This window comes from Haplochromis burtoni, unplaced genomic scaffold (assembly GCF_018398535.1).
Source record: "Haplochromis burtoni strain Fernald_Lab_line unplaced genomic scaffold, NCSU_Asbu1 Contig_321, whole genome shotgun sequence".
Lineage (NCBI taxonomy): Eukaryota > Metazoa > Chordata > Actinopteri > Cichliformes > Cichlidae > Haplochromis > Haplochromis burtoni.
This window is the reverse complement of record NW_024582682.1, coordinates 561,728-574,585: the sequence shown is the minus strand read 5'-3', so window position 1 is coordinate 574,585 and position 12,858 is coordinate 561,728. Positions and strand designations below refer to the sequence as shown.

Genomic DNA, 12,858 nt, shown 5'->3' with positions numbered 1-12,858 from the left:
CATTAAAGACTCCTGATGCATTTATGGTTTATTTCTAGTCTTATTGAATATGACATGATGTTCATTTAGGAAATTATGATCCCATTACAGTCAAAAAGGACCGGAAGGTCTTCAAAAAGCTAAGATGGCAACAGCCAGAACACTCAAAACAGGATTTTACGAAGCAACATTGTGGCGGCTTCATCTATATTTCATACGCAGTGTATGACTGCTATACCTGCAAAGGGGAACTCCCACTGTCTGGACTTTCTGCTCCATAGAGGGCACTCTCGACCTCAGCCAGAATAAATGATGCTTTATGGAGCGGTTGAGTTGAAATTGATCAGAGATGATACTCAAAGCACAGTCTCCGGGTTGAAAGTCATGGTGCCTGATAGCAACAAGCCCAATAAGCCTGTATTTCTATACAAACACGTGATAAATACAAATAGATGGACTGATGGGACTTAGTTTTTTATTTCAATACGACAAATATTTTGAGCTCATAGGAAACCAGTTTGGCCTCCTTCACAGTCTACAAGTTAGGTGATTCGTTGTTTGTTTGAAATCTGTTTAGCTCCCTGATGAAGTGATTTTTTAAATAAATGTGACAGTGCCATGGGAATACAATTATTAAACTGTACTTCTGAACTTTCGGGATTTTTAATACACTGTGTCTATTCATGTCAGTCAGTATAACTGGGAGTACAGGCTTCCACAAATGCAATGACAACCAGAACAGGTTTGCTTATGCTGGTCTGAAATAAGAAATAAACCAGGACCAACATTAACTCACCACAACATACACCTACAGACTTAACCCGAGCAGATGGTGGGACTGGGAACTCGATTCCACAAGAACCAAAAGGTAACCAACAAGGGAAATGCTTCCAAGGCAATGTGCGCCCAGGTTCTCAAACATGCCTAAGTAGAAATACTGATTATGAATCACTCAAAGGAGCTCTCAAACAGCAAATCAATCTAAAACACAGATCAAAACCTACAAGACACTCCAAAGAATATTATTCACAAAACTAAAAACCAAAGCCACTTCAAGTGTGCACGCAGAAAAACAAATACAATTTCATTTCAACAAACCAGACAGGGTTCAAAGATCCCGGACAAGCCCCCAATCATCCCAGATTAAGTGCCGTACAGGGACCTTCAAAGATTTAAAAAAAATTAAAAACACTCAAGGACCTCAGAAATTATTCATTGTATCAAGGTAAGATTTTGCATATATTGTGTTAAAAATGCTAAAAATTTAAATGAGCTGATTCTGACCAGGTCAGGTGGGAATATCAACCAGAACCACCTCCAAGTCAACTCAGTGGCTTGATTGTTACTTCTAAGCTTGGCTTAGCATTAACACTCAGTGTTTTCTTTAGGAAATAGTTAGCTCAGAGTGCTAATAATAATAATAATAATAATAGAGTCTTACTTTAGACATATATTTTACATTTGTCTTTAATTTTGTGTTTGATAATAATGAAAAGAAAACATATCATCTTCCACTTACTTAAAATTCAGACATCACCGTGACTGAGATAGACAAACTTGTCTTGACGGCAAAGATTGATAATATTTGCTCAATTTTGTAACCACATCATTACACGGTGCTAAAATTTCCTATGCAAAACTCAAACATTGCTAATCCAACAGCACAGATGTGTATTTGTCTGCATGCATGCAAACGCACTCTCTATACGTCGTTGTGAACCTAAGCCCTGTGTGTGCATGTCTGCAGAGTCTTATGGTATTTGCAGGGCCTCTGAGGGTATTCAAACATTCAAAGGCTGAGAGAGGTGGAGGATACGGATGGTGCGCCAGCATCTAAAAGGCGGGGGGAGAAAAAGGATGGAGCGAAGGGGCTAATTAACATATTAATGACCCCACCTTCCTACAGCTTCTGTCGGATAGTCCAAACACTTTGATAAGTATGCAAATGAGAGCTGCACCATCTGAAGAGGGAATTAGCTCTGCCAGAGAGAAAAGGGAGGGGGCAAGGGAGGGAGGAAGGAAGGCAGGGAAGGAGGCAGGAAAGGATAGAGTGTTAGGAAGGGGAAGAGGAGGAAGGAGAGTCGGGCATGCTGATGAAGTGATATCTCCATGTTTATTTTAGCTGTCTTTAATTATCTTCTGTGCACAGCGTGCCTTGGTGTGTTATAAAACCATGAGCGGTGAAAGAAAAGACTTCCATTCTTGCTGCTCTTGGATCGATGCAGCGGCGCCCGTCAGCCCCGCGGCGATGTGCAGAATGGCTGCAGGGGCTCGAGCCCGTGGGCGGCTCGGAGCGATGACCCCGAGCAAAAAAGGGTGGGTCAGTGTAACGCAGCCTATGGTGGAGCTATAAGGACGAGGGAGACGTGTTGGTGAGACAAAGAGAGGAGAGTGGATCTGTGCCGTGTCAATCGCTTCCTGTTTGGCCTCGTTTCAGCTCTAACGCTGACGATCTAAAGCCCTCTTCCTCGGCCAGGCGGTGACCACCTCATCTCTTTTGTGAGGGAGCAGGAGTCTGACAGGGGAAAAATGAGGAGCTTTAGCCGTTATCCTCCTTACTTAACTGTTCTCAACACTTCAGAGATAAAGCACAGAGGGACTGACAGCAGAAATCTCTGTGTTCAAAGTGAAATCGAGCAAATCTGGATTTGATTTCCTTGATGTATTTATATTTTTTGCACTGAGTTTCTCAGGATTTTGCAGCTTCAGTTCCATTTTTGGATGAAGAATTGAACACAACATAAAAATATCTGCACGAATCTTGGCCTTTGTTTGAAATCAGGGGAATTCTTAACACCATAATTAGCAGAAGCCTGTGCTGTCCTAGTTATGTAAGACGGCTCTTTTTGTCTTTTTGAAATTGGATTACCGCAGGAGGAACCATTTATTTCAAAAATGGGGGGGCTGGGGGTAATTTTTATATCTCACAGTCTCCGGCAGAAAGCTGTCCTCCGCCGTCGAGCCCATGCGCAGTTCTTATACACCCCAATAAACATGATTAGCATGGCAGACTGTAAATATGCAAATGACAGAGGAGATGTGGAGCGAATGTTTATGCTATGAGCTTTCCCGTCTGCACAAACTCGCCTCCCCGTCTATCTCACGGTGAGCTTTATGGAGACGGGGTCCTCTCTTAAAGCCACCTTTGCTTTTTTCTTTCATAAAAGAAATTCATCCATGTAATTGGAGCTTTAAATGTGAAAGGATGCCTTTTCCTTCAGTGTCTTTGCTGCTTTAGCTGCGCACAGACGAAGGCAGCTGCAATGGCCGCATGCTGAAAGCACCCTCTCTAAACAGCTTCTTCCCACATGAATCTGAATTATGCTCTATATGCGTGACTTTCTGCTGCACTCTGACTTCAATTAGCCATCCTGCACATCTATGATTACTGTGCCAGTTGATGGTGACTGAAAAGCCACTGAAAAGTCAGAGACCCCACTGGTGTACTGCGGCTGAGACCTGAGATCCCACTGCCTCAAATGATTTACATTCTGTATAATCTATGAAAGCGATTTAAATAAAGTTAATCTGAGTGGATGAAATGTGCCCTACATCACAGCTGCTGCTGTATTTATCATGCCAGTTATTCACCAAAGTGGATCTTTTCTTCTCTTTTAACCTTAACATCTTTATTGTCACTCCATTACAGCAGCTTTGCATGATTCACAGTCCAAAATAATCCTTTTGTACGTCACACCGGTGCAGCTCCTCAGATCGTCCTCTGTACGAAACAAGCTGTTTTAGCAACTTTCTTCTGATTGGCTGCCCCTCCTAAACAAAGGTGGGTGGGGCTTCTTTGCACAAGCTGACCATATTAAGAATATCCCCTGTCTATGACATCACCTCGATCTAAAAGTAGAAAAAACCGTGACAATCTGTTCAGGGATTACTGCACATCCGCTGATTATTAGAAACATGGGCCATGTGAATGTCACTCAGGTCCATTTACCATATGCAAGCCTGATAGTGATAACATTACCTAGACACTTAATGCACTCGATCTTGGTCCAATAAAAGCATTTACCCAAACACATTTATTTATGGATCAGCCGCATTAAACCTGGAGCGGTTCTTAAAATATATTGAATTCATAGATTTTTATGGTTTTAAATCAAGTTTGTTTCTGTTTTTTTATAACAATTCTCCAACAATGATATAATAACAAAGGACGGCAGATCTGGATATAAACTAATGTGTAGATAAATATTAAAGTATGAATATTTTAAAAAGAAAGAATGGAAAATTATGTAAAATCAGCCTTTAAAGTATTATCAGTAAAATCAGGTCAAAAAGGTTTGTGTTGGTTTTGGGGATTTTTTCACATAAATCAACAGTTTTCATCTTAGAAATTATTAGTTTTTCATATTAATTTCTTTACGCAGCACTATATTTGTCTCTCACTGCATTTGTAACTGTGATCATGTAGTGTCCATGCTGAATAGGATTTTAAACACACATACGCAGAGCCGAACGGCCCATGTCAAGCGTGTTCGCCCTGAAGACTATCAGCTCTCCGGGGAGAGAGGCCATCGAGCAGCATTATCGACATTATAGACGCCTCAGCCTGGAGATAGGCTTCCCATCGATCCCCTGATTAATTACTATCTGCAGGCAGCAGCACAGTGAGGGATGGAGGAGGAGGAGGTGAGAATGATAGAAAAGGGGGAGAAAGACTGAAAGAGAGGGGGAGAGAGCAGGGAGAGTACACCTTGGACTATCTATGAATATCAGCTAAAGGCTACGCAGTAATCTTCCAGGTGGAATATTATTTATTGATATATAGGTAGGCAGGAACTCTTATCTTACCCCCCGAACACACAGCCAAGGACAAAGTGAAACTCACACATTACTGTGGTGGAAACAACTCGCAAAGACGAGTAGAGGACACTGAAGCATCCACACTTTCAACCAGGTGACACAACATGGCTAATAGAGAAAAACAAGCATGCCACATGTTTATTCGAGCCTCTGTGCGCACTGTCAGCACCTCCTCGTCTTAGCCTCCACCGTCTAACCAGAAGAGTCCGTATTGGTTAAGAGCTAGCCTGGATTGCACAGTGTATCCACAGCTTTGTTAGGAGCTGTTCAGGTATTTCACAGAGTGACACGGCCCGAATGTAGGCGCATAAGCTTATTGACTTATGTTACAGCAGGTCGACAGTCTCAGGGGGACGAGGAGTGAAGCCGCAGCCTTTAACTAGAGTTCATTAATGGTAACTGCTTGTCCTGACCAGTCGCCCTCCTCAGGGGAAGGAAAATAAACAACCAAAACCTGCACTTCCTCTAATGTCCACTCGAAAACTGAGTCAGGCCATTACTGGGTTGTGGCCTCTCTGACTAACAGCTAGGCTTCACCTGAACTGGACCTCTGAACCATGTATGGAGCATTTTAATGACATTATCCACCAACAGTGTGGCTGCTGTGGTGTTACTTAGCGCTGGGTATCGATTCGATTCCAACTCACAAGGTCCCTATTCGATTTGATCGTAACGTTACTAACAGACCGCCCAGGAAGTCTGAGCTCGTTTTGAGGGAAATTCAAGGATTTTATTTGGCAATGCAGAAGTGCCTTAAATGTGCCTTACTTTTAATGGCCACAAGGGGGCAATACACGTGGTTGCCCACACCTTTAAATTGCCCTTTAACCTCCTAGGACCTGGTGTCCACATATGTGGACATCACATTTTGGGTTATTTAGACCAAAATACTCAATTTTGCTCTACAAGCACCTGATATTCACTTACGAGGACATTATGCTGCTACTGTTCTATCAGAATTTTAAACGAATATCCTCATATGTGGCTCTGATTTTTCTTAAAAACAAAAATAAGATAAAAAAAAAATCTGGTAATTCTTTGTTTTTACATTCATCGGACCCCAATCAGCCCAAATATCAAAGAGAAATTAAAAATGCTGCTGTGGAAGAGTTCGGGTCTTAGGAGGTTAAAGTTAACGTCACTTACAACCTTATGGAAGTCAAATAATTTGCTGTAATGAGCACATAAACCTCATTTAAACCAGGAAGTCCTGTTTTTCAAGGAAGACCTGGCCATGAAGGCACAACATTAAATAATATAAAACATGAATAACATAATACTTTATAAAAAGCTCTCAACTCTCCCTGACAGACAAAAGCCTCCAGCTTTAGAGGGCTTATTGGTGACCAGAAAGGTTCAAAGGTTATGCAAAGGTTCAAAATAAGAAAAAGTTCAGAGAAAGTTCCGGGTCCCCAACAAGGAGCCGACTGTGATTAGCATAAATCACAGGAACAGGTTTGTGCTGCTGTCTCGTCAGGCTGAATGAGAAGCTTGACTCTGTACAGCCAGCTGAGTAAAGTATGGTGTCATCTGCATAAAGGTGCACTTTAGCTGTAAACATATTCTGTGCTACATATGTTATTAATGATAGTGCAAATTAACCTGAACCATGGTGGACTCCTCTGAAACTCTTCAGGAAACCTGACATCTGAAGCTTCCAGCAGCATCACCAAGTCTGCCTAACAGCAGCTCGACACAACCAAACCAGACTCGGATCGACATATACAACAACACAATTATTCTTCTGGTCCATTAATATTGTGATTTGTTCCCAACATAGCTGTTCCCAGTCGAACGTCAGACTTTCGTCAGTTTCACCTAAGATATTAATATCAGCCAAACATTTAAGCTAAGAGTTTATTTCAGATTAACAGGGTGATAATTGTTTAAACCTGGAGGGTCACAGCCTTTCATAAGATGCCTGATGTTAGTCTGGAGACTGTCAGGTGAGTAATATACATCGTGTAAATATAAAGCAAACAAGATGTTTTTTACAATTCTATCCAACATTTTCTTTTTCTAGCAGCACTTTCCAGCACGAAGCTTTAACAGCTTAAATGTGGCTCCAGTCACGTTACCTTACTTAAAGCAGGTAAATTAAGCTAATTAGTATCTTGAAGTAGTTCCTGACACAGTGGATGGTTTTAGAAATGACGGCACTTCCTAAAACTGTTCTGAGAGGAAACTTTTCCAGTGACAAAGAGAATAAAGTTCTACCTTCCACCCACTCCACTCACCCAGCGAGAACTTTTAGGGCTGTAGGCGTAGAAAGAGAGAAGGAAATGTGCTGAATGCTTAATACATTGATAATCGACCATCATCGAAATAACATTGAGAACATGAGACAAAAACAGACAAGAAATCCTCTTATTTAATATTTCATGTGTGGAGTTGGAAAAAGAAAGTGGTGCATGTTTTTGTTCTGCTGTTATCAGAGGATGTCCAAAGGGAGGGACGCGAGTGTGGAACTCACACAGGAAGAATCTCGAGTATGGGATCATCATGGAAAACAGGCAGGTTTGTGTGTGTGTGTGTGTGTGTGTTCATTCCCACTGACCTGAAAAGCTCTGTTAATGCTGGATCCACAGGCACTGGAAGAGAAACACAGAGAGATTATGAAACATGTGAAATCCGCCTGAACGGCCACGACTGTGACTCTGCATCAGTTTCCTGCGACATCATCAGGGAAACACTCGAAGCTGGAGGGAACGTCACTGAATGCAGGCGTATATTCATCATCTGTACTTGTGTCTGAGGACATGTGTGTGATCTGTCTGCAGCTTATTACTCTCGTCTGAATGTTTGGATCAACAATATGGAAACGATGCAGTGTCACAAAGTTGTCACTTTCATATATGTATGAAGACCAGGACGACTACATGAATGTGAGTCAGTGGACTTCACACTGAAATTTAACACCTGTTCTAAAACTGATAAATATTATATCATATTTGATAAATTAAAAAAACTGAAACTAATAATAACAAAGCTTTTAAGATAAACATTAAAAACTACTGTCAGACGACAGTTTAACGTTAATAAACTGTCTCTAAATCTAAATATTACAACATTTGGAAACTGAAAAGAAATTCATTCAAATCTATGATTTAAAATTAAAAGAATTATTGCAGGAAAAATCTCAACATGGTGACAAATATGATTATAAAAATTCAATATACTTTATAATATAAGAGTCGAAATTTCATTTGTAATTTCTCTGTGGCAGTATTTTATTTTGATATAATATTTTTATATGACATGATATATATACACATTTGGGTTTTGTGCTAGTAAAAAGTAAAACGCTGTCATGTTTGCACACGATACACGTTTATTTTGCTGTTTTCAAAGGCAGCTGGAGCAGAAACGTTTGGTGTGACGATAAGAAATAATCTTTAAACTTTCATGAAAACAAAATTGGTTCGATTATTTATATTTAACATCTGTGATTTTAAAAAGTGCAAAGTGTTCAAGTGTCACGAGTGATCATAAATTAACAAATAAATATGTTGAAAGGAAAAAAGTAACGTTGTGAGATCCGAGCCATCACAATGAGAATAATTTAGATATGATGTGTCTTTGGTTTGTTGGAATATTTCACTTTAATTTCATGGGACAAAAAGCATGTAGATGATGGAAGCTCTGAAAGTAACAACAACAACAATAATAATAATAATAATAATAATAATAATAATAATAATAATAATAATAATAATAATAATAAAATGGATTATTCCTAAAAACGCAAGTCTAAAAACCTGAACTCGAAGTCACCAAGATCCCATAATTTCCTTGTACATGAACAGTGGCAATAAAGTGCTATTCTATTCTATTCTATTCTGACATTTGGGATCCTGTCCTTTGGTGCACAGACGTGACCCTTGACCCAAACAGCAGACTCGTTGCTGTGTGTGTATGACCTGCAGGACTGTTAGACGTCTGTTTGAGATGATTTGTATGTCACTGATTGCCAAAACTAAACTTTTTTAAATGCTGCTTGTCTAACAGCTTTAACTGCTACGTACAGCCTGAGTGGGCGTTACACAGCTGGGACTAGTTTCACAGATGAGAGCTGTAGAAGGATACGGGCTTAAACATCACTGGGATTAGCAAACAAAGGTCAAAGGTCAGTCCCATGTTATACTGCAGATGCTCTCTGTTTAAATGACTCTGTCTAAATGAAGGGAACGATGATCTCAGTGACACATCTTTGGTTTCGCCTGAACTTCAATCACACTGCTGCTTGATCCTCGTGATGGAGGAGCAGCGGTCACCACTTTCATCCTCGCCTGGTCAAAGATGTCGGGCACTCAGAGTTGGAGGGGATAAAATATGAATGTAGCATCTTAGATGTTTCAGTGGACTGAGCCTCGGTTCGGTTTTACTGAGATGTTCCAAAGGAGAGTCGCTGACAGCTGCCGTTTCTTTGGTTTAAATAAAGTTCAATAACCTGTTTTCACTTCGCAGGGTTTCGTAGGAGTGGATATCGCTGCGGTAGATATTTCATTGTGAACAAAGCTCTTAAAATGTGGATTTCTGTTTCTGTCAGATATAAAACGAGCGATAGAGGAGCAGAGAGCCGCGAGAAAAGCCAACTCGAGTGTGACAGTCTGGGATTTGTGCAGTAGCGTGTGTGCGCTGTGTGTGTTTGTGTTGGGGGAGTGAAGGTCACCCTGAATGGTGTGTGTGTGCATGTGCGTGTGTGTGCAGATACCTTTGGAGCGTGTGCGATGGCGCTTATCATCTGCATCCACCTCCATCTGCAGAGAGGCACAAACAAGCTGTTAAACACACAACAGACACGTCGCAAAATTAGCTTTCATTTGGATCCATGTTCGCTCAGGTGCTCGGGACTTTTCTGCAGCTTGTCAAACATTTCAATTCACACCCGACATTGGAAAGAACATTTCACGAGACGACTGACGGCAGCGTTTATGTAAATGATTAAAATCCTTCAGTAAGATTCGAGTTGTCGCCCTGCACTGGTAACAGAGACCTAAAAACCTCATGAAAGCAAACAGCCAAACCCACGGGTGTAACGCCAATGCTGTGCTTCGCTTTTCCTCAGAAACTCTTTGGGAACCGTATTAATTTCCAAAGTCTGACCACAACAGATGTGGTCACACAGCTGTTGTGGTCAGACTTTTTTTTTTTTTTGTATCGAAAAAATATCGAACCGTGACACCAAAGTGTCGAACCGAACCGAACCGTGAATTTTGTGTATCGTTGCACCCCTAATAAACATGTGACTGTTCAATCAGTCATGTTACAGATTTATTGACCTCATCAAACACAGACGGCTCTTCATTTACTGGGATAAATATTCCACCTTACTTTCACATGGAGCCCTGCTGTGGGGCTGAAGAACAGTATTTCCTGGTCACACAGCTGTCCTGAAGGAGGAAGCAGTTTGTGTATCAGGCCAGTTTAACATGAGGACTCCCATCATTGCTGGAGCCCCTGGTGGGCATTAGAGGAACTGTAGGTTTTATTTCTTTATTTTGGCCGGCCTCTCCCTCAAAGATGGGTGAGGAGTTCATCCATCCAGGAGGGGCTCAGAAAGCTGACGAATTAGCGCTTCTGTCAGGACAGAATATTTTACTTGGATCACTGAAACCAATATCAAAACACTGAGCTGCACAATAAAAGCACTTCCTGTCCACACCATTAGAAGCTCCTCCTGCTGATTTGAAGTGATTGTTGGGAATCATCTAACTATTAACACGAGCCATGCGAGCACACAGCCAGCACACGAAGGAACAAAGACTTTTACGTCTCCATGAAAGGCACAGATACTGCAGCATCCGTCCTGGAAGAGCCGACATGAGGTATAAAAACCCACAAGGTGACTTTTCATCCAGTCTGAGGTGGATTACACATGTTGGAGCGATAGCATCGCTGCTGCTCGTTGTTCCAGAGAAGCTTTGATAAAACAGGAGAGCACTGGGCATTTTAGTCTCATTTTAATCTCCCGCTCTCACACACACCAACAACACACGCTCAGCCGGTCCCTCCTTACTGCACTAATAAGATTTACGAGGTATCCTCGCTTTTCATCATTTTATTTTTCTCCCGTCGAAACATTTATGGGCGTTCGTAAAGAAACACACCATTAGAGCTGAGGGGCTCTACAGTAAAGTAAGTGTGGTGTTAATAAATCACGTTTAATAAAAAGAGACATCCAAACAGGGCCTCCGTCACAGCCCAAACCTGCCAGGCAGGCATGAATATTTAGGGACATCTGGAAATAAAGCAGGGACGCTCCGAGGTGTTGGGATTTATGACGGCTCGTTGAGAGGATAAACCTGCCTCAGAGGGATGTGCAGGTCTGACATACATGAGCCCCAGCGGTATCATGGGTGGGACAAACATTGCTGCGTGGCCACAAGAATTTGATTTAGTTTGAAACTTTGGACTTTGGATTATTCTTCACGGTTTTCGCTTCACTTCATCAGCGGAGATGAAGCAGGATGTTAGTCCGACACACGTCAGCACGTGCGGTTCAGTCGGGAGGCCCTGCAACATAAAGCACCTTTAAAAATGTCTCCAAATCTCTCAGCTGCCTCCAACATCCTGTGAACTGATTTGTAAGCGACGGCTGGCCTTTCCATGCGTGCAGAGGAGATATGAGCTGTGGACTACAGTGTGAGCCCGGCTTGTTTAAATGCACACACATGCATACTAACAGAGCCTATCTGACACTGTCAGACTCTCTCTGAGGGTTTGAAGCGAGGCCCGAGTCGCTGCCGAACACGAGCGGATCCGGGAAGCCTCGTCGTTTACTTCCCTCGAGCTTCCTCGGGAGACTTGGACCTGGGAAGCGCGCACGCCTCTGCAGCTCGCCATATGTTGGCGAGTCATGCGTATTCCGTCTGGCTTTTTCTCTCTCTTAGCACCCCATGGGAAAATGTCACGGCTGTAATGAAGGTTAGCCTGCTTATTGAGGATTAGTTGGAGGCCCACTCCTTCTCTGTCTGTGTCTCAATTAGAGCTGGGATCAATGGCATTAAAGGCCCAGATGAATGACCACTGAGTCACGCTGATCCCTGCTCCAAAAGTTCACACTGCTTAGTTAAGAAAACACCTCGAACAATGAGAAAACTCTGCATGTGTGATTATTTCTGCACAGCAAGCAGATTTAACCCAACTAACTGATTGTGTGTCAAAATGAAAGCTGTCCACTGAACTTTCGGTAAATGTTTAAGTTAATGAATTTTCCTTTTTTTTTTCATAAACTCATCGTTCATCGTTTTCAAAGTAAGAACTGTGATTCAAAGCAGGACACGAGGGGACGGCAGCTGGAGACAGTAACCAACAAACGTTTGATCCTGTTGTCGTTGAAGCAGTTTGGTGCTTTAACACATCCATGAAACAGGAATAAGACTCTCAGTCATCAGTGTGTGACTGGATGAAGAGGAAACAAATGTGTTGCCGTCTACATCCACAGAAACTCACATCAACTGTTTCTAATCAGACTCCAGAAGCTCACAGGCCTGAAACGCTCAGCAACTTTGCTTCTATATAAGAACAAAACCAGAATATAGTTGCTGACGACCTGTCTGTGATTATTAATGAGGCCGTGAAAAACCTCCATCAGTCAGACTGAGACTGTTTGCAGACAGGTTGCATCCCAGCAGGTGACCTTGGCCAAGGTTGCTCAGATACTTGCAATCAGTCCCTGGCATCGCCGGGGAACCGCTGATTCATGTCCTGTTTGGAAGAATGTTAGTGTTCCCCCCCGCCCCCCACAGTTTGTACGCTTCATCCATTACAAAATAATAAAACAATATGTTAAATCTAAAATATGAGTAACCTGCAGAGTTACCCAGTCATGGTATGTACTGTGTTTGGTGACGTTTGCATCAAAACATCAAAACTAAAATGATATTTTTCAAAAACAAAGTTATTACAGGCCATTAAAGTTTAACAGCAAAGATCAGAGTTTTTTATTTTTCTACACTGACAACAATAAACGGCTTCATCAGCTTTCACAGGCTCAACAGTAATCCTTCCTGCTAAAATTACAGGAATTATTATAAAAGTTTCAGCAGAATTTAGTCT

The 12,858-nt window shown here is 41.8% G+C and overlaps 1 protein-coding gene across 12 annotated transcripts in view; it reads right to left on the bottom strand.

The window, feature by feature from the left end:
• Window positions 1-12,858, bottom strand: part of myt1lb (myelin transcription factor 1-like, b) — a 107,102-nt gene that overhangs the window by 57,888 nt on the left and 36,356 nt on the right. For 11 of the 12 annotated variants that reach the window (XM_042228396.1, XM_042228397.1, XM_014340017.2 and 8 more), the window contains 2 exons: window positions 9,512-9,557; window positions 7,355-7,388 (listed from right to left, as the gene is read on the bottom strand). In XM_042228396.1, coding sequence (XP_042084330.1) covers window positions 7,355-7,388; window positions 9,512-9,557 — 80 coding nt within the window. Of the gene's footprint in view, window positions 1-7,354; window positions 7,389-9,511; window positions 9,564-12,858 lie in introns of those variants that run through there. The other variant, XM_042228400.1, reaches the window with a different exon arrangement.